At 40.0% G+C, this 22579-nt stretch overlaps 1 protein-coding gene across 3 annotated transcripts in view; it reads right to left on the bottom strand.

The window, feature by feature from the left end:
• Positions 1-290: 290 nt before the first annotated feature.
• The window catches only part of negr1 (neuronal growth regulator 1), a 160408-nt gene continuing 138119 nt past the window's right edge, over positions 291-22579 (bottom strand). For all 3 annotated transcript variants that reach the window (XM_055221142.1, XM_033965351.2, XM_033965352.2), the window contains one exon: positions 291-3347. In XM_055221142.1, the coding sequence (XP_055077117.1) occupies positions 3250-3347 (98 nt within the window). In that variant the 3' untranslated portion in view covers positions 291-3249. The remainder of the gene's footprint in view (positions 3348-22579) is intronic.

Raw genomic sequence — 22579 nt, 5'->3', positions numbered from 1 at the left:
TATGTTGAAACTGTTTGCTGACACATTGATTAGTATGCACTGTCCTAATTCAAATATATAAACAAATGAAATGAAATAATAAAGCTCTGTTCTGGTTGTGTTGAAGTCAATGAGCCTTTAGTCAATTGCAAATTCTGTATGATTACTTTAGCATTTTTTATAGTCAGTGATCTGTCAGAAGTTCCCAACTTCATCGTAAACTGCACTGCAGTACTTTGTTTGTGTCTAGACAGGCTCCTGCAAAGACAAACCTATTAAATGGCTCATAAACTCAGATGCAGATTAATGTATTGTAACATGAAGACTTTTATTGCAAATAATAGTGATTTGATAAAAGGGACTTGTTAATACCATTATTAAAAGAACCAACATCCATTACATTTCATGGAGTACTCTCACAGTCGCGACTGCTCAGATGAACGGTCCAGGCAGTTACGACAGTGCCACAACAACCATCATTAGTTGGAACAGCAGATATTTTAGTTTCTCACCATTTTCAATCATAAAAAACAGAAAAGAACTCACTCCGGGTGGTCTTTAAGAGGTATGTTTTAGACCAGGTCCAACTGAAAACCAAAGAAGTTGCAAAAACAAAAGTTGTGTCCAGTCTTAAGAATAAGTATGAGCACTTGTAAAATGGCCACCTCAAAAACACAGGTTAACTTGGACATGCAGCACAACCATACTCTGCACATCGTCAAACACTCAGTGTGTAAAAACTAGGACTAGACTGGCTCCTCTATTTTCTCCAAATATACACACATTGATTCAGCTCTATAATACTGTTATATTGGTTCACACCCTCGCAGTTTCAAAAAGTAAGAACAAACCCAATTACAGAAAGGTTAGGACACTGAGCCCAACAAAAGTGGCACATCTAAAATAGTAGCAGGAGGAGGTCACTTCTGGGATCATTTACACAGGACCATGACTGGATCTGGATTAGCCTTTTGTGCATGCACGAGAATACAACCCATACACACACACAGAAAGCTTCATCCCATTCCTATCAAGGAAACTCAGACCGAGAACCTTATAGCTAGAAGGCAGTGCTAACCATATAGCACACAGCCATAGACCGATATAACTTCTCCTCCCACATGTTATGCCCTGTCATGTTTGAGATTTTCAAATTTCTAAGTAGTTGCTGCTTTCATTAAATGGTAAATGAATGTGCTTGAGTGCTTTAATGTGACAAAATGACAGCATGACACGCCTCATTAACTTAATTTGAATGTTTTTTTGACAGTGTCCTAAACTTCATGAAATTGGGGTTGTTTATAGTTTGCAAATATTATTTTTTTCTTGAACTCTGACAAAAGAAAAAAAAAAGTCAATACAGTTATGGCATCTAAAAAGAACTCGACACCATTGTAACCTATGCCACTTTGTGATTCATTCAAATAATATCACATATCCAGTTTTACATCTGTCATTATACATTGTTTTCATAAAGTAAGATAATAAATATACTTTTGAACATTTTTCATTATAGATTAACATTGAAACAAGATCATACGGTGCAGTTGTTTCATAATTTGTCAAAACAAGCTGATTATAACAAGTACAAACAATAAAATAAAAATATACCGCAGATTTCAAAATAAAACACCACAATAAGATTTCAGAACAACGTTTTTGTGCTTTAAGTCTTTAACTGCCATGGCTATTTTGTATAGGTTTGCAGTTAGTAATCAAAATACAGGACTTCATTTGAATTGTAAAAACTGGGGGAAATACCATAATGCTAACACAATGGAGACTACTTAAAAGACGTACTGCATTTATCAGATACAACGTTCTTGGTTAGTTTGATATAATCTTAAGAGTATATCGTCTTATCTGAACACTAATGGATGATGCCCTCAGCTATTGGAAATGTGGCAAAAAATGACTTGTTTCAAAACGTGTCAATTTTGATGTTAATGGTTCTTTAAGGCATTACAGTACAGTACCGTATTTTGTATTACACCATGGGTTGAAAGATACTGAAAGGTGAACAATATGCCATGTTGAGAAACCCTTTTGAAATACTTTGAAATGATCAGGGTTAGTTTTATTCATGTTAAGACTTTTATTTTGAAGAAGCACCGTGGAAGAAATGGACCATGTCATTTTTTTTAACACTTACTTTGTTATACTTATAGTGCAAACGATCTGTGTCGTATTATTACATTGATAAAGATATGAAATAACATGGCATATAGATTTTTTATATCTTTAAATGGTACTGTAAGCTGCTCTGGGATAATTAAATCAAACAAACAGAAATGCGGTGCTACTAAACCCATTGTTAACAAAGTATCATGCCAAACAGTAGTGCCAAAAACCCAGATAGCAATGGGTTGTTAGCCAAAAGATATTAACAGGTAGCATCCAAAATAAAACATAAATTACAAAATGTTCAGATTCCCACTGCTTCAAACAGCTGCATTTTTTCATAAAAGAAATGAACTTTGCCACTTAATGGTAACATTCAAGTCCCAAGGTATGGAGAATATAGTATATTTATAAATGTAAACATGTTCCTCCCTTTATACTGTACAGAATCATGAGTTAATGTTGTTTGAATGAGAAAAGCTGGTCCCACTTGACAAACAAAGCCTACACTATAGTAAAATATAAAGATACAATACATTATACTTTGCTACTTCGACGGCTGCCTGATCAAAGCTGTTCGGCAGGTAGAGTAACTCATAAGGACCCATTTTGTAGAATACGACAACTTCAACACTGCATCCATCTATATAAGACAACACAGGTCCCCCGAAATCCCCCGCCACGTTTTGTTCTTTTCATTTTTTTGTGTTTTTTTGTAATACAATTTTAAGCACACCTCATAGTCAAAATCGGTATTGTTAGGAATCTATAAGTCTTTGTTCCACAAGCCATAATACATTCAATACAACATTGGTAGGGTAAATTCTGTAATGTAAAAATGTAATGTTAAATTTAGCACCTCTATGTGAAAGAGGCTTATGATCTTGCAAGTTCTCGGATATGACAAGGATATGGGGTGGAGCTGAAAACTTATTCTAGAAAAACTTAAAACGATAAAAAATAAAACATCATCATATAGTATTTACATGACATAAAATTCACAAAAAAAAAAAGAAAAAAAAAGAATAACAGTGATTATTTCCCCATCAGGTTGTTTTCAACATACAAGATTAGACTCCAGCCATCAGCAAATGTCAGAAAAGATTGATAAATGCTCAGGACAGTCATTGTTGTGTGTTTGGGTCCCGGTTAGTAGACGCTGATGAAGGACGACAGGGCCAGGACGAGGTACCGGCAGGCCAGTGGGGCGTCCGAGCTTCCAGTCCCATAGGGTGCAGTGTGAGGTGCTGCGGGCGACAAAACAAGAAAGATGTGATTAGTTTTGATTGCACTTTCAGCTTCGACCACACCCACCCTTTGAAAAGCAGCATTCAAAGCCTAGTATAGCCTTAAAATGAGAGGCAAGCACTGGAAGTACCACTGATGACTGGACCTGGTAGAGAAAATACTTCAGCTAAACTTGTGTTTTTCAAAAAGACACACAAAATGGTCCACATCATTGTAGACGTAGAAAATAACTAGTTGCTTTTGTCAAATGGTTTTCAAAAGTAAAAAACGTACTTCCTGGGTGGATTTTCCACATAAAATATACCATAACTTAATATTTTTTATGTATAGGGTGCTAGCCAGGGCAGCAGTCGGTGTTATTTACTGTGTGCTTGCCATGCTCATTTGCAGATTGTTCTTTCAACACATGAGCCACTCACATGCCCAGTGTACTGGCATAATTGTATAATGTATAATTTAGTCTTATTTCAAGACCTATGAAATTATTAGCATAATTATACAGCAACAATCCACCACCACAGCATTTCTGAGATCTGGCTCTCTGCAAATCACTGAACATGAGAAAACCGTTTGAAAACTAGAAACTCTACAAATGTTGATTCTGTGGGATGTTTCTGAAGTGTCTGCAGTGGTCAGAACCAGCACAGGCACAAGGAGGAAGGTCACCTGAGCACCTGTGACCTTCAGAGGTCCAAAAGAGTCTGAATCACCAAACCATACACTGTAATGGGCACCATAGAGAACAGTCTATTACTGATACTGTTGTGTATCTGAGATCTAACTGAACTGAAAACTGAGGGTCTTTTGAACACAACAAAATACAACACAAACCGAAAAAACAATCAAAAACAAAATAAGTCCATATAAAACATCAAAAACAGGTGCAGGTGTGTGTATAAAAGTGTTATCAGATTATTAAATTGCAATTGTGTCACCAATGTGTCCAGTCCATTTTTGTGAAGCAAAACAGTTAAAAGCCTCTTTCCCGTCTCAGTTCTCGTGCAGCTCATCCTTAGACTTATGCAATCATGTGATCTGGTATTAAATGTTCCGGTATCAATGATTAACAAGCAGGTGAGGTATTCTGGCAGTTTTTGAAGTAGTCCCTTATAGATAAACTTCATACAGTGCTGTTCTCTTCTAATAGACAGTGAACGCCACATAATGATGGCTCAGCATAGCTTTATTGCAGACCAAAACTGATTCACTCCTTAAGTCACCTCTGTAGACACAACTGGGCTGGGATTGACTGAGATGAAGCGACAACCTGATTAACAACCACCAATTACAGTCACACTAACACATTAACACAGCCAAGAGTGAAACAATATCATGTTTCAGTAGCATTACATTTAACTACAAACCTTCAGGTTAGTGTCCGAGCATCTGTGCCACTAAAGCAACATAAACGCAGACATATGGCCAATTTCATAAGGTCAAGACAATAATAATAATCTCTATTGTACCACTCAAATAACACTGCTCGAAAACCTCAAAATGACAATTTCTTTATATTGCTGAGTCTTATTTCCCTTTCGTCCCTTCCAATCTGAAGCCGAAAGCCTTCTACACCAACAGAGGCAGGTCTGAGGGCACCATCTCACAACTGCTTTATTCGGAGGCAGGCAGTTTTGTTTAGAGCTGTTTGTGTTGCCGTGTCCAGCCGACAGCCACAGTAATATGAGCAGGGGCCTCTCCGGAGAGCTGCGTCAGGCGGACACATGGGCCAGAGCCTTTCATTTGGAAGAACTGCTCCTGCCTCCTTCAACTGCAAGACACAACGCTTTTTAGGCTTGTGGCTCAATAAAGCACACCTCACAGGTTACTGCACATGCTAGTATATACAGCAGCTTCTCGTACAGGTCAAACACACTCGGAGCAAGGCAAGACAGAGTAAACAGGACCGGGTGTACCAGGGGAAATCATGCAGTGCACAGTCCATATCAGCGGGGAGCCTGCTATTTACACGGCCATGTAATTAGTTCACATTGTAGCTCCTCTGATGTGGACCTCGTCTCACACAAACAGCCAATGTGGCTGACGACATTGCATTTGCAGCAAAAGGTCACTTCTATGGGCTGGTAAGATTACGGCTATTCCTTAGTGTCAGAGTAGTGTTATTTCAATATACAGTACAGTGATCCAACATGCATGGAACTACGTCTGATGTGTTCAGTTCATATGGATTATAAGTGATAAGTAAGATGACACCACAGCTCCTCCTTTGAGTTTCAGAGTGTAGGTGGAGAAAGTTAACTGTCCTCAAGGCTCTTGTATCTGTCACACTGGTCTGTCTACTTGATCAGTCTGTTCAGAGTTCATCTTTATCTGTGTCATCTTTATATAGCCATGATCATAAAAAGTCTCATGGGGTATGTGACTATAAAAGGTTTGGAAACCACAGATGTAGACGATAAACAGAATAGGTATGTGCACTGACCCTTGTGGCACACCATAATTAACTAGAATGAATAGCATTAACATTACAATACTACAGCTGTTTCAGTTAGTTTTTTATTATGGTCATTTTGGACATGTGCTGTGTTATATACAGGTGATCATAATATTTTGCCAGATCCAACTAGTGGCAAAGTAGTTTGGTTATATTCAAGAAGTCTGCTACATGCATTGGGGCATATATAAGTTGTCAAATTAAAATAAGTATATAACAGCTGGTTGTTGACAATTTGCCTCACAAGATGCCAGCATATACAAATATAAGAAAGTCATTCAACCCATTATAAAGTGACAGCACAGCTTTTACCTAGAATTTTGCCGCTATTTGAGTTGTTTACCTATTAGAGTGAAAACTATACTGACAGATGAGAAGAGCAGGGTGAGGTACAGTACACAATGGCACAAATAAGGGGTAAATTTTGATGATGGTGGAGATGGGAGAATGCGACACCCCCCACACACTACCCCTCCCCTTTGGCTTCCATCTCTCCTCTACATTATTGTCTCTCTCGCTCCTATCCAGCATACAGGATAATGACACAGTTTTTGCGGGCTGTGCAAGCGAACTGAGAAGCAGTAACCATGGCAACAGCTCCTGTCCTGTGCTCAGCTGGCCCACTGTTGCCGGAGCGTGCGCTCGATGCATGGTGCTGCTAACCCCTGCAGCATCATCCGGGGTAAGATTTCCAGTTAGTGGGGAATAGGCAGATGTCAACCAGGGCCTATTTCCCATTAGAGGAGTTTGTGTCACACAGTGCGAAGAAACCCTGGGTAGAACTGCAGTTGAGTTGATAGAATGTGTGATTATGGTACCAGCTTTTTACACTTATTTTGAGATAGGGAAGATACACTATACTGGGAGTGTGAATACTAGATCAATAGCAAGGATAGGTGGAAAAGTGGCATTTTCAAAGGGCTTTAATCTCTCTTATTGATAATGGATAGTCTAGACGGCGATGAACTCTCCATGGTCCTGGGAACACTGTGTCATGACAAAACACGTCATCTACCAATCCTTTTGTTCTGTGACAATTTTTCAGATGTTTTGTTGCATCAAAATACTGTAGATGCAGGAGCTAATTAGCCCAGAACAGCTACACCACACACCTCTTTTAAGATCATACACTCGAGTCCAGCCAGGCATAAAGTTGAACTAATTGTGTGCTTCAACTTACCATAACTATACTACTAACACAAAGGCTAATACCTCTAAAAATTTTGTTACATACCCAATTTTTTTATGTAACCATGTATTAGCGAAATCTATTGTTTAATGTTATTGCATGAAGCTTGTGTTCAACTGCACAAAATCACCCAAACTCAATTATTTTCTTCCTTTAACACATCTCTGTTTTAGAAGAGGGTCTCTGTTGTTTTGATTGTGTGGGATGTGACTTGCCATTTTAATTAACTCCCCAGTCAGGAATGGCCCGCTACCCCATTACGCTGCTTATTAACATGAAGGTAACGGAAAGGGGTGCGAAACAGAGAGGGAAGAAAGCCAGATATGGGGGATCAAAGTAATGGAGAGCAGGCTGCAAGAAGGAGACAGTGATTGAAAGCATTGCAAAAAAGGTGGAAGCAATAGAAGCTCCGGCTATACTTTGTCTTTGGAGGTTGAATTTAATTGCCATGTACATCAGCGCACGACTACAATGAGGAATTCCAGACAATATATCATAGACGAGCATTGTCAAGCTGCTACCAAGACAAGTGAGGCTCTAAAGGGAGAGCGGAAGAGATAAGCACAGATGAAATACAGCAGACAATTAAAATGCAAGCGGACTAAACCAAAGTCGTGCAAAAATAACAGTTTCTCCTATAAGCAATTCTGGATTTGAGCCATCAGTTTTAAATTGCATCCAGCTGGCTCACACATTAAGGTCTAACTCCCTCGAAAACCTCCATCGGCGACAGTAGAGTATCTCACATATCATATGCAACAACAAATGCTCAGGGCCTGAACTATGGCCGTTGTTGACAGAGATAATGAATCATTCGGAGAGATGCAAGAGTGGCACTCGGCGTCTGTTTGTGTTCGAGGAGCAGCTCTGAAGCGTGTTAACATTATCATTCATTATGTAACTGAGCCATCCTTTTGTATTTGACAGTTCTTGATGTTGTACTTGGGGTGTGAATTGATTTCAGTAATATTGTGTTTCAGTGGTTATCAATCAAAACTGACGGTACAGGTTTTTCTGTTTAATGGAGGGCCATATGCCTTGATATTCGTTGAATTGGAAAATGCTATCAACCTCTGTGTTGGGAATGTGAACTGTTCAATTGCAATAATAAATTTTGATGGGCAATATATTGTTAGTGAAAATATGGTGGACGATAATACTGAAATGACCTTATGCTACTGACACAATAACCATAGAGGCTGATAAACCCAGCAAATGGCTTTTTTAAATGACTTAGCCCCCATAAATACTGCTCACCTTTAATTTATTGAACACAGGTCTATACAATAATAATCATCACAGGTCTTGTTATGAATATACTCAAAATGATCTCAAGCGATGCGCAACTAGGGTTTTAGGTTGGCTACGACACACTACAGTTATTTCTTGCCAACAGAGCTCAGGATCAAACAGTAAAAACTTTGCATTACTGGCCAGACACAAAACCCATAGAGATGCATTAGCAAAACCACAATAAAAAAATACACAAACGATCCCCAGGACAACTCGATAAGACGTTGGTAAATATCCAAAATCTCCATTGGTTTAACATTAGGCCAACTGAACTTTCTCTGAGATGGGACAACACAATCCTGATCTCTATAAACATGCCTAGTTTCACCTTCAAAGAGGCTCTATATATATACGCCAAGCCCATAAACCCCAAAATATCCATCTTGGTGTTGGGACTTTGCCGTTTAGCCAGTGATTCATTCAGTGGAGTTGTTGCTGGTGGTGCTGTCCTCTGAGTGATCCCGCACAGGCAGCAGCATCCAGCCCGCAGCAGCCCAATCCCCTGGAGAGTGGAGCTTCAGAGATGGGCTCCTATGTGTGTGTGTGTGTGTGTGTGTGAGTGGAAGGGGGGTTCACGGTGTCCTTGACCATCAATCAGTGGCCTGTGGTCCTCCCCCAGAGAGAGCCCACATGAGGCACTGCCGAGCCACAACTGATCCCCAACACAGTGCGCTGTAAATCGGCCCAAATCCCACGACATGGCGGGTTCATGGCAAGAAGCAAGGACGTATTTTTCAAATCACTACGTCCAACAATGAAAGACTGTTTAAGATGTATTATATTTGATGAGAAAATGTGCAGACCTAACTGCGGATCTAATTCTACCAAAGATAATGCATTCAATATCCCGCCTGGCTTCGCTGGGCGTGTGTAGTAACTCTTCGGAGGTCCCTTTTGGGTATTAAACGCGCTGTACCTGATTCTTCCTGTCTTAAATACGTAAAAAACAGAACTAGTTCATTTTGCAGTGGTCCAAAGTTATTTCTCACTTTTTTAACACATTCCCAGCATCCAAATTATTCACAGCGTTTGAGTTTATAAAAGTGGAGTTTAGCTGTCATGGTAAAACTAACTAACTAACAACTGGCATGCTAACTGTGCATGTCCTGCTTCTTGGACTGTACAATGTTTTTCATGCAGACTGCGCATAGGTGTCTTTACCCCAAGATGTGCTTTTTATTATAGCTGTACTGGGACAAAACACATTTACTTAACTACTTAACGGACAACGTGTGCATCCATTTTAACCAAGTTCTAATATTTGTCATCAAAAACATACCTGAAGTTGTGCTGCTTTTCAGTTATCCTACAAATTACAGCTAAATTTGTCACACCACGTCAGCAGGTGAAGCATGAAACTCCTCAATTTCTTGAAGTCCATTTACCCTCACTGGACTCCACATTGGCTCCACTATACAGCTTAGCAACTTTGACAGCGCCTGCCAAATTTCATGGCAACTAAGGCTTGAGGTATTTCAGACAGATACGTTTTAAGTTAAATGACAGCAGATACCCTGGCTTAATGTCTGCAGTCTGGATACTACAATATAAGGCTGTGGTGATTCCTTTACAGCTTTGGTTTTAGTAACATGGGGTTGTCAGTATTTTAAACAATCACATCGTCAATGCTTTACGCGACCACGCTTCATGTAATTCACAGAAATCACGATACCAATTCGCAATATGACACCTATTGATCTATTTCCGTCACAAACATGAGACAGTAGGTTGGATGTTCTTGGTTATTGTGGCATTGACTGGAACCCATCAGTTTCCAGGATGTGATCAAACCATTAGGCCATGCTTCACGGCCCAGTCCACTGACATAGAAATAGACCTCACTTCCTTCCCGCCTATTCATCTTTGCCTCTTGCCCGTAGCAGTCAGCCATATTGAATTGGCGCACAATTGACTCAACGACCCATCAGCCCATTCATCCGTCCCCCTTTTATTCCTTCCTGTTCTTGTACAAGCAAAATGTTCATCACTATCAACGAAGTAGAAAAAAAAAAAAAATTACAAAGCATCCACCAACCTACGGAGATCTGGTTGGAGTGCGCCTGAGAGCTCGTTAGGCCCACACCAATCACCTGCATTAGCGCCATAATAAAAAGACTATTAATGAGATGGTCTTCAGAGATCATTTACCCCCCTTCTGCCTCCCTGCGCTACCATATCCTCGCTCACACCATTCTATTTCTGCTCTTCACATCCCGCTACCCGCTGGTTATCAACGCGCGGCATGATGCATTTTGGGGGATGGAGGCCAGGTCCCTAATAGCCGCCTCTCGAAGCATCCGTATCTGGACTTGGAGAGTGAGTGAGCGAGGAATGACGCTCACCTGATAGCCGTGTTGAGTGAGTCTGGTGCCCTCTCTATTGCAAGCACGCCTCGGCCTTCAGCTTGACTTAATCAACGCCGCTGTGGGGTATCTAGACACATAAGAGAGACGCGGGCATTGCGAGGTCTACTGGTGAAAGAAATCCCAGTAGAGCAAAGATTTCCAGGGCCCACACGGATACTGTTCCTTTTCATTATTGATTGAGCCCTCTCGCTTCTACGATCCCATCTTTTTGATCCAATTTTTTTCCAGAGCCCATTTTAAAAAGAAATTTCTCCGTCGGTAGCAAAGAAAGACTTTTGAGAGCGTCTAAAATCGGCAGTGACCCGGAGTGCATGAGTGTTTATTGCAGCTATCAATTCAAGGACACGACTGAAGTATAGGAAATCACTGCGCTTGCAAATGATCTACTTTATATGCACGGCCGACTGATAAATCTACATTTTTAAACTGTTTTATGACTGCTCCCTTTTCTGTTTGTAATCTCCAATGTAACTCTGCATCAGCACATTTGGGGAGTAAACACAACAAAGAGCCAAAGCAGGACAGTGAGCTCATCAAACGCAAGCAACTTTAATCACCATATTTCCAAAAGCATAATTATTCTATGACTTTGACTGCTTGGGCTAAATCTGCTTAATGTTCGAGGATTAATAAAATGCACGGTCACAAACAAATGGCGTCAGCATGTAGCTTCACACAACTCTAATTTTTCAACCCTCCCCCTCACTCTCACTCTATAATAATCTCCCGCTCATATTTGTGTCTCAAACTGACTCTCCAATAATTCCCCATGCCCTCAGTCTCTCTCTCACTTTTAATGCTTATCTGGGCTTTATTTCCATACGAGAGCTGCTGCGAAGCCCAAGGATTTTGCTTAGTCAGCTGCTATTTAGCTACCACACTGCTTTCGACGACAGACACAATCTGCTCACTTCTGTATGAGGAAGGCTCTGTGATAAGGCCGGTAGACTTGAATCTCCCCTAGCTGCCCGTCAAGTCATGCACCCGGCATGTAATCTAACCAAGAACCAACAGCTTGCATTATTGTCTGAGTTCAAATACTTAATGTATGTGCCAGCGTTATCCAATTTGAAATATTTGCTATTGTATGTGTCTCTATTACGTTATTCTTTCAATTAGGGCTGTGCAATTTATCAAACTTCATCAAGAGATTCAAGAGTGGGAGAAGGGAGTTTGACGTCACCCATAGCTTTTGGCTCCAGTCAAATGAAGCTCATCGAGGCTAGCAGTTATAGAGGTTAATTTAGCTCCAAGTTCCATATTTGAAATTCTGACCGTGAGTATCATAGCAATCAAAGAGCCAATCCCGAGCAAGGCTATTGAAAGTAACGCCCTTTCCCACCCGCACCGCTGGTTTAGCAGGTAGCGCACGCTTAGCAACGATGTCAATCAAACCTGTTGCTAACGTTAGCAGGAGTAGCCTCATTGGTCTGTGATTAATGTTCATATCTTGATTTATGGACACAACAGCAAAATAAAAATACCAGGGTCATGCAGAGCGGGTTAATACGAACATTTAAGACCAAAATGACAAGCCAGACAGCAGCAGTTACGGAGAAAGAAGGGACAGTTTTTCAATAGGAAGTGAATTGGAGCCAGAGTCGATGGAGCTGGAAGCACGCCCATACTCACTTCCTATTTGGAACGAGGCAGCTAGTAAGTTACCTATGCCCATTTATATATACAGTCTGTGCTTTGGAGGAAGAAATTTGCCTTTTTTTTTTTTTTCAGCAAACTGATATCGAAAGCCATGTTTATGTGTTTTGATAAGGCAAATTAAACTCAAATTAAAAGTTGTTATTGATCAACAGATTTGATAAATAACTTTGTCACACTGCTGAGCCCAACTTTGAATGTGAATACAACATGAACGCTCTTGTGCATTCTGTCACTTGATTGGGGAGAAAAGCCCATTGACAGAGGCGCAGTGGTAGCTGGAATCTCCACTGAGCGCTCCATCAATACACTCTGATAACATCTGATCTCCAACCACAAGACGACTTCCTGCACGCTCCTTTTCTGCCCAAGTCCTCAGGCTGTAGTGCCCTAAAAATAGCTTTTCCCCTCTGTTATGTATGTTCGATTATGATAAGACAGCTCTCTTTTATCAATTTCCATTACGGCACAGATAACATGCCAGGGAGGGACTGCAGAGGGTTAAGTGCATTCTCGACTTGATTGATATAAGATAGGTTTATCGCTGCATACTGCCTGGTTATCACACTTCACCTGGGGCTAGGTGAACCTGACCAGAATTTTCGTACAAAACGCAGAGCCCATTCACAATCCAATCCACTGGTCACGCAAGTATGCAGCTGAATCCATATTTTTTTGTTCGTTTCTACCTACTCTCGGCTGTTAATAGATTTCTCACGAATCAATTTGGCGGTTTACAAAAATTGTTGGACCAAAAAAGACCCAAATCAATGGCCAAGTGATTAGCATGTGCAGTGGATCATTCCTTTCTGTTGAGGACTATCGGTTGCGTTCAGTTGAAATGAGGTGCGTGCCAGATGTTTATGTTAATTATAGCCAGCTAGCTCTGAGTCGGCTCCTTTAGCTACTGTATACCCATAGGCGGTGAAAGTGCCACATATGAATTTTCCTTTATTAAGCCAAGACAGAACCTGGGGCGCTGAGTGCACTCCGGTCAGCAGTCCCTACCTTGTTGCTCTGAGCCTGCGGGAGGTTCATATGAAAGCAGTAGAGTCCTGAAGTGAACGCATTGATTCAATAGTGTATGCCTCACACATCTGCAGGTTAGCCACGAGTAAAATCTTTCCTCTGTGTTAAGAACAGTGTAGATATATTGTGCTACGTTTGACGTTATAGCCTTTTTCAAACGTCAAAAACATACAAACTTGTTTATTTGTTTCATACATCGTCTATACATCATCCCCAGACTTGATCGTTTCGGCATTTAAACTGAGTAAAGTGATGCAAAGATGCCCAAATTGTCAGAAAGCTAGAAAGAAAATATAGGATCACGATTGGATAAACAATTACTCTTAATTAATGAATTAATTTAAACACAAAATACCAAACACACACACAACAAATATGCAACTAACATGCCCCCTTAACCCGTGTGGCTTCTGGTGAATGAGAATTGATTTCACTTATACTCTAAATAAAACAAAACTAATTAATTGATAATATGCTCCATCTGTTCCCGCGGTGATGCACTGTGCAAAGAGGCAAAAAAAAAAAAAAAAAAAAAAAATTTAAAGTAGGCTGAGTAAGAGACAGAGAGGAAGAGTGAGTTTGACGCATGCCAGACAGATGTGTTTCATCTGGCATTTTTCGGCTTAGTGCAGAAGAGGGACTGACACATGGTACTTAGGCTGGTTGAGTTTCTGACTTAAAAATAATTTGGTTCTTCTCGTACTCTTGTGCAAATGTGCTGATAATAACCGCTATATGTTGTCATTGTTTCTCTCATATTAACATTGCGTTTGATTATTTTAATTTGATTGTTATTGTTTTTTTGGACCTGTGAAGTAGCTAAATGAATGGTGCACCCCGAAGATGAGATTTGGCAACCTTAAGTGTGGAAACTTAAAATAGATATAAGACTCTCTCTGTCTCTCAGTCTATTACGGCAACATAAACAAACAAATTGCTTTAGTCAAAAAATAGGTTGGCTTTTAGTAACTCGGCAAATCCCATTTTGAATTAGCATATTATAATTGAGGTAATTTAACACCCGCAGCATAAGAATAGCATGATGCTGTTTTAGCCTACCAACATGTGGCATCTGTAAAGTTGTAATACTGTTGCTACACTAAAATGTTTTTTTTAAAACTCTTAGCCTTGGATCTTTATTTTAAAGAAAGTGAAAATTCCACTTTATACATTTCAACATTTCATTCAACAGCTACAAGGCCAGTGCTTAGAAAGAGTAAGCTGGCATGTTTTGCTATTTACTTTTGGAGTTTTCTAGCTCACTGGACTTATAAACTATCACAATAAAAGCTAGACGCTATCACCTTTGAAATGTTGAAAATCTATCCAACTCTTGCGCCTTATCTCCAGTTTCACATACACCTCCTGTACCGAATCCACTCCAGCCTCTCTGTCTGAAGTCTCATCCTTGACACTGCCGACTTGCAACTTTCTGAGCGGCATAAATAGCACAACAGAAAACTGCGACACACTTGTATTCTTTTGATGTGTGACGTCTGCTTCTCCCCAAGACACACCACGGCTTACCAGGTCAAACATTATTGACTGGAATCGCAGTGGAGAATGAGGGTGTGTTTACTGACAAATTGGACCGGTGGAGTGACCCCTGGTTCAACCCGGTGGGGAGAAGGAGGCGGGGCAAATATCAATACATCTTTGGGAATTCACGCTCCATAATAAGGAGATAAAGGTTTAGTTGGCAGTTAATTTACTATCTATCTGATCCAACAGGAGGCGACATGACTGCATTTTCTCGTGCGTTGTAAAGTTACAGATGCACTATGTAACTTTCCTCGTGATTGGTATGGCACCTGCACAATATCGTCACGATGTTATTTTTTGCCTAGAATATTCCACAGTATTGCATTAAATATCTTATCTATCTTACATTTGTTCAGTTATACGTATAGGCCTGTCACGATCTACAGAAAACTACTACTTTATACCTCTGACACAATAACAATAAAACACAAGTTAATCCCAGGAAAACATTTCTAAAATAAATTGTATCATTAAGAGGCATGAGCTGCTACAAATTAATAGCAGAATTAATCAACATATAGCCATAGAAGTTAAATATTCAACTCTTTATAGCTCAAATCTTACTGTGTCACAAAAAAAAAAAAAAAAAAAAAAACCCAAACAAAAATCACCCCATTATTGCAAAGAAAATGTGAACATGATAAATATTGACCCCCAAAATATATTGTTCCAGCTTTCATGTACTGAACGATAAGTCGATATAGTAATACCTTTAATAAAACTCATTCGTCTGGTGAGTGAGGTCACCAATCCACAGATCTGACCTGTAACTAGGCCAGGTGGTATCATGAGCTTGACCTCCTAGATACATACATTTAAAGTCATACTGTGGAACAACTTCCAAGCAATGCAACCATACTGTATCTTCATGGTAACAAGCAGGTGACAGGCCCTCATAAAGAAAAAAACACCTTGAAATAGGTTGCAAAAAGCAAAAACATTGACAGTAGGATTACCCCATTGTGCTCTAAAACAAAATAGATAGGATTTTTGATCAGGGTACAACATTATAACATGACTTAAGTTTATCATCCTATAGGTCAGGGGCGTTAAACACATTTTCACCGAGGGCCACATCAGCAAAATGCTCTGAAAGGGCCAGATGTAAAATAAATCAAACTACTTTTTCTAATTTGTTCATTAACTGTTTACGTATTTATGACTTATTCAAGTTACAAATATTGCATGTGCATTTGCCTAGATGTAAAAATGGCTGTGTAACTGCATGTCTCCTGGTAAAATGACATTTTAAGTCTATCATACCTTTTAATTTACCCTGTCGAGGGCCATATAAAATGATGTGGAGGGCCACATTTGGCTCGTGGGCCTTGAGTTTGACACATGTGCTATAGGTCTTTTTATAACAGTATTCATCATTAACTTCACTGGCTGCTCTGTGACTGTGGATACGAGCACGGTAAATGTCAATTCAATTACAGAGCATTCATATCATTAAAAGTAATTATGGAGAATGTAAAGGGTCAGCGTGTTGCCATAAAAGGAGATAACAGCATACAGTACACAAAGTAATGATCAAAGTTTTACCAGCGATTTCAAACACAGCGCTTCACAATTATAAAAATCCAATTAACAACCTCATTTATCTCAGCTAATTTGTATGGTATTATGTGTGTGCAAAAGCTCTATTTAATATGCATCCATCAAGAGTATTACTGTTGTTGGGGTTTGAGTCATATTTAACGGCAACTTCTGCGGCGAACTGTAAACTGACAACATGAGACGTGAGATAACATACGAAGGGTTTAATTAAAAAGCTGCTCACTACACAGCCAGTGTAAAACAAGATTGTGTCGAGTGACAAAAGACAATTTCCGTTCAACAAGAAAAGTGTTATTCCTCGTCCAAGCACCTCATAAAACAGTATATTTTATGTGCTAATATCAAGTTTATATCAGCGAGGGTGGCAATAGGAGGAGTACAGAAAACTAAACATTTTTCATTCGCTATGGATCGTACCTGGACGACTGAGGGATTACACAGACAATAGGAGGAGTATATATCGGAGCATATATTGGAGAATTCTGGTGTAAGGAAGAAAGCTGAATTTCTTCTAGTTTATTTTCTGAACACGAGGGATACCGTAGGCCGTAACCCACGCCAAAGAAAGAGCAAAACAACAGCCAACTCAACTTCTCGAGCTGGTCTCCAAAACAGACCAGTAACTCACGAATACATCCTTCACGTCAACTTGTCGGCATAGCAACCACGCGTCACATATAAAAGCAGCTGCAAGAACAAAAGGTGTCAACTCTGAATTAAACACAAAGTATCAGATCATTACAGTATCGTACTGGTTAATGCTTTTGTATGACTGTATGTAGGAGGAGATCTGACCTAAAACCTGGCAATACTTCTGGATGGAGCCTTGCATTTTTGCTCTGTTACATAAAGTTCATTTTGGGTACTACAGCATAGTTACATAGCAATCACATGCTTGTAATCAATTGCATTACTGACAAACTGGCCCAGGGAGTAGCCCACTTAAGCCACGTGTTTGGAAATGAAGAAAAAAGTGAAAGTGAAGGAATAAATGAACAGATGTAAACAAGTATATTGGATAATCATTCACACTGAGAGTCAAACTAGCTTGTCTGAAGTGCTACGTTTACTTCCCCACTCTTTGAAGTCTGTGTGTGTGTGTGTGTGTGTGTGTGTATGCGCATATTCACTGTTTTGTTGTATTGTTATTGACACCTAATCCCTGGCTCACGGCTTGTTCCGACTTCCCGACCCGCCCGGAGAACTCGGCTCATTCATGCCTAATGAAGACGAAAATCTGTGAAAACACTTGCAAATGTATAGAGTCATTCTCAACAAAGTAAAAGCAGCCAGACACTGGAGTGAGCACAAACAAGCTACAGTGGTTTTCTCATTAGGGTCAGAAAACTTGTCAGACAGAAAAATGGGGCAGCTATTAGGTGAGCTTTGAGGGTAATTTCTCTGGCAAGCCGTCTACCGTCAAGCCCAAACCTAATAAATATAATTGTTTGATACTTTAACTGTAGGTGTAGAATAATAATTGTCAGTGAGTATGAACACGATGCCTTATAAGACGATAAGCAGTCATTCATCACATCTAACCAGGGCGAGAAAACTTTTAGTCTCCGATCGTTGATAAATGCTTTTGTGGAAGATTGTCAATATTTCTTCTTCTTTTATTAAATTAAGGCGTGTTCCAATTTGCAGCAAAAAAATGAGGTTCCCTGACCGCGCAAAACTAGCATCAATCACCCAAATGTCAAGGTCCGAGGTAAATGGCATTCTTTCCGATAAATATAAACTGGTAAATGTATGAAAAGTATGATCGCTTGAACCAAGTCTGTCTACTCCAGTGCTGGTCTTCTCAGTCGTGCTGGCTTTGGTCTGGGATTTAGATCTGTTGCTAGGACTCCACTGGGCGCCACCCACCGGCACTTAGATCTGCTCTTGCATTAGGGATAACAAATGTAAAGCAAAATGGATAATCCGTTCAATGTGCTCAGAGTGAAGGGCCGGGGATTCTTTGTCGCCAATTAGTGGTGTCAGCGGTGACAGAAATCTTACTTTAGAACAGCTCAAGACCATTGGCTGTATCAAACATGTTACAGTATTTCAGCACTGTGCTAAAATGAATACATAAAAAGAACGAGAAGGTCCCGGAGAGCTCTCTACCAGGAATTAATCTCTCAGCGTTATGACTAAGGAGAGCCATCACGCTACTATAAACACGGAGAAATTAATATCAGCTCACATGCAGGTTATAGGTATCATAAAAGTAGATTTAAATGGAAAATATTGTGTATAGTTTATTCAACTTAAACTTATCTTCAAACAGACAATGCCACCAAGCCAAGTTCGAACACTTTAATTAATTGTTTCCATGCCACTTTTTAGCAAAAATATTGTAACCGCGATTGAATAAATGCAAAATGGCTTTGTTTAATACCATATTCTTGAAAATTCCAGGCAGCGCAATGACTTCATGCAGAGAAGTAGGTGTTAGAACTCCCACCAGAAAAGTTACATAGTGCACTTTTAACTCCAGTTGAATACACAGTTTATTTTACACAAAATAAAATAAGTATAACGATTCCCTTAAGACTTGTACAAATTTACTTCTTCATTGAGCTACCATTGTCGCTAAAATGTGTTTTTATCTTGTTTGTGCAATGCAATTATTCCCTTTTTTCTCTTCTCAAAGTTACAAAACTGTTCCTGAAGCCATATTCTCTTTCAAACCACAACTCTACCCATATAACAGCGTCTTTGGGCAAACACAACCTCCTTGGTGTTGGAAGCGACAATCATGTCAGACTCCTCACTGCCTCGGTGTATTGAATCCTGGGACTGTTTTGCCAGGGGCCATCTCCCAGCGCACTCATTGACCTTTCTGCATCATTAGCAAATGTAAAGAGGGGTGGATCCTTGTCAAAAGCCTTGAATAACTCATCACCACCAAGGCCAGGAGAATAGCGAAGGGTTAATGCTTTTCTGTTTGGAGGAAGGGGGGTCCTCGGAGACTCTCCCCGTAAGCACATGCATTTCAATTGGCTAGAGGAGAAAGCAGCGCGATGCAGAGGCAGGGGGAATGGACGAAGTAGCGGAGTGGTGTCTAGATAGGTAAAAAGGGTGGGTGGTACGCGTGGTAGGCGGGTTTTCTGTGCGAGCAGGGGTGAAGAGTATCATTAACTGACAGTAAAAAGTCCGAGGCACCCAGGGCTAATGCAGTCGACCATAGCCACCAACACGCCGCTACAGGACCATACACAGCTCAGAAGTGCACAGTGTTATGACATCCTAAAGTAGAATCGGGAAACTGAAATTGGGATTGAGCTTCTGTGATCTTTAAATGTTATTAATCAGCTTGGGTCATTTTAATAGAGAGCTCTAAAGCCAATCCACTGTCTGTAAAAGCATGTGGTTTCAAGCAGATGTTAATTAAATCAAGGCACTGAATTGAAAGCCATTTTTGTTTTGATAAAATAAAGAGTTGGATCTGTACGAGGAAGTAAATCGTGATTCAGTTTTTTGCCATATCGCCATAAGGAAATGTATTATGGACCGGCCTATATGCTCTAACCAGGGCCGAAGGATCATAAACATTATACAGACGCTGGTCAAGTCTCTTTAGTGATACCAAGGACAACAAATGGCCAGCGAAGTGAGCTGATAGAAGTAACCTTATTTAACAGCCAGACGTCCAAGCCATCCGCTCCAAAGAGAATGCCATTTCTGAATGTCATGACCTTTTATAACCGCATTTAAAAACCTCCCAAGGTCTTCAAGTCTTCAAGGTGCGGGTTGTCAATAAGGAGATTTTAAGAGATCACAGAGAAGAGGGAAAGAAAAGGGGGCAAAGGCATTCATATTCCCTGTGGTTGATAGTCCAGATAAACAAAAACATATATTCGTATCCAAATGTTGATGCTTTTGAAGTGTTTCATCTGTAATGACGCAGCTAAAGTAAAGTGGGACCTGGAAGTAAACCAGAGCTAGACCAGAATGAAACCAGGATATCGTCGAAGCAAGTCTACGTCAGGACTAAACCATTTGTTTCCGGTACGGCAAGAGGGTCAGTTACATAGCAAAAGGGGGCAGATGAGGTATATTATTTTACGACCTTATCTATTTTCTGCCTAGCAACTCTGAATCAACAGTCACTACGTTGACAACTTAAAACAAAGAAATAGCATCTTAGAGGTACAGAGTTGGCTACAATGAACTTCTTAAATAGGATAGTCGAAGAAAAGAGTAGTGCTTCTGTTCTGCGAGTTATGAAGAAAGGATTTTTTTGTTTCTTTTCTATTTGGTGACAATGTTTTGCTAATTGAACCTGACTTAAGCTTTGTGCTGTCTGCATTTCAAAATGATTTAAGAATTTTATCAAACGCAAACTCTTAAGAAAGGACCACAGGTGTTGCTAGGAGCGACTTTACGGCTTTACTTTGTCACATGAAAAAATATGAAAAGAATCTGTTCGAGAGTGGTGCAGGCAGGATTGTGAGAGCTAGGAATTAGATTGAAATACCTACTTCCTCCTATTGCCATTTGGAAATCGGTAATGCAGGTTTAAGCACATAAATGTTAAACACTGTCACTGTACAGAAAAATGCTGGAAGCTGACAGAGAATGTGATGTGTAAGTGTAATTCGGTGTTTGTTTGCAGCCAGACAGCACTAGGATCCATTTAGTGGGTGATGGGCAGCAGGCCTGGTTTACGGGTGAGAGGAAATTGACGTGAAAAGCATCTGTCTTTCTTTCTCTTATGGCTTCTGCAGGATAATTGTCTGCCAGGATAAAGCAACATTGTAGTGTAGCGACGGCACTCCAGAGTACATCCGCTGCGGGTTCAAAGGTCACCAGCGAGACTTCAAACTCTGCGGAGAAGTAAGGAACAAATTGAAGACATCACAAGCGTCTGGGAGTTTTGATTCAAGAAGACAGTGCGACGTCTTATAATCAATACTGTTCTTCCAAAGGTGAAACAAATACATTGGATCCATGCGGAATTCACTCCAGGAAAATGAAACGGCATTGTATCCTCTTCCCCACTGTGATATTGCATACCTATAAAGGAGACAGGCTTGTGCTATTTGCCCAGAGCTATTGAGATTATGAAGAGAAAGCTTGAATCCTATTTTAGCTATAGCAGGATAAAATGCAAATGAGTCGCCAATGCAGCCACCGCTTTGATGACTGACAAGCTTTTGAATGGAAGTTTTTGAAGGCCAGTTAAAGTTCAGCAAGGCAGAAACGTAGCAATTATACGCACATACACTAAGCGCACCTGTAATGGAGAGAATATATATATAAAAGTTAGCATAAAAAGCCAGCACATCTCCATATCAATATGTGTGTTTGATTCATACAAGTGAAACAAATCTGGAAATGAAAAAGAAAAAAAGAAAAAAAATGCAAATTTAGGTTGAAATGGAGGTTGCTGTTAAATGCAGTGGGCACGGTATCTTTGCTCCACAGGCTTCGTATATTGTCAGCGTTATTCAGGCCTTGTTTGGAATAGGCAAGCTAATTAGTGTGTGATTCCCAATACTTATCATAGAGTGGCATATAGGGACTTCTTTCTGCTGCAGCTCCTCCTATACATGGTTGAAGTCGTGTTGATTGGGTGAAGAGCCAGAGGTTTTTAATGTTATGAGGAGAGCAAGCCACTAAGTCCTAACCCTTCTGGCACAATCACATGAAAGAGGACTAATCTACTGGCATCCAGCTGTCATATATGAATACTTAAGAGTACACAGAGCTTACTCCCCAAGTGTGGCAACCAGGAAATTAAAGAAACACTCAAATAACTGCATTTTCTTGCATTTCCATCTGCAACAACCAAGAGCACATAAGTGTAAATGAAGCTTTTGGAAGTACTGCGTATGCATCATGATTCAGATTTTATACCATTTGTCTATTTTGAGTGTCTATCTACATTAATAATAAATGCATTTCCTTGTGTAGCGCCTTGTTATGTAAACAGATATTTCAACCATCTGTTAATCAAACACATTATCTCACTATACAGTACAGTACAGTAGCTGGACCACAGCGGTGTGTCACAGGAAAGACAATTGGCCATGCACAGAGCTAATTTCAGGCACAGCATACCAGGCTCGCTGCTACAAAGAAAGGTATCAGGTGCAAAACAAAAATGTGCAAATGATAATGTACCGTTTTTCTCTTTCTATGTAACTTTTC

Source organism: Periophthalmus magnuspinnatus, chromosome 4 (genome assembly GCF_009829125.3).
Source record: "Periophthalmus magnuspinnatus isolate fPerMag1 chromosome 4, fPerMag1.2.pri, whole genome shotgun sequence".
NCBI lineage: Eukaryota > Metazoa > Chordata > Actinopteri > Gobiiformes > Gobiidae > Periophthalmus > Periophthalmus magnuspinnatus.
This window is presented reverse-complemented; position numbering and strand designations above follow the sequence as displayed.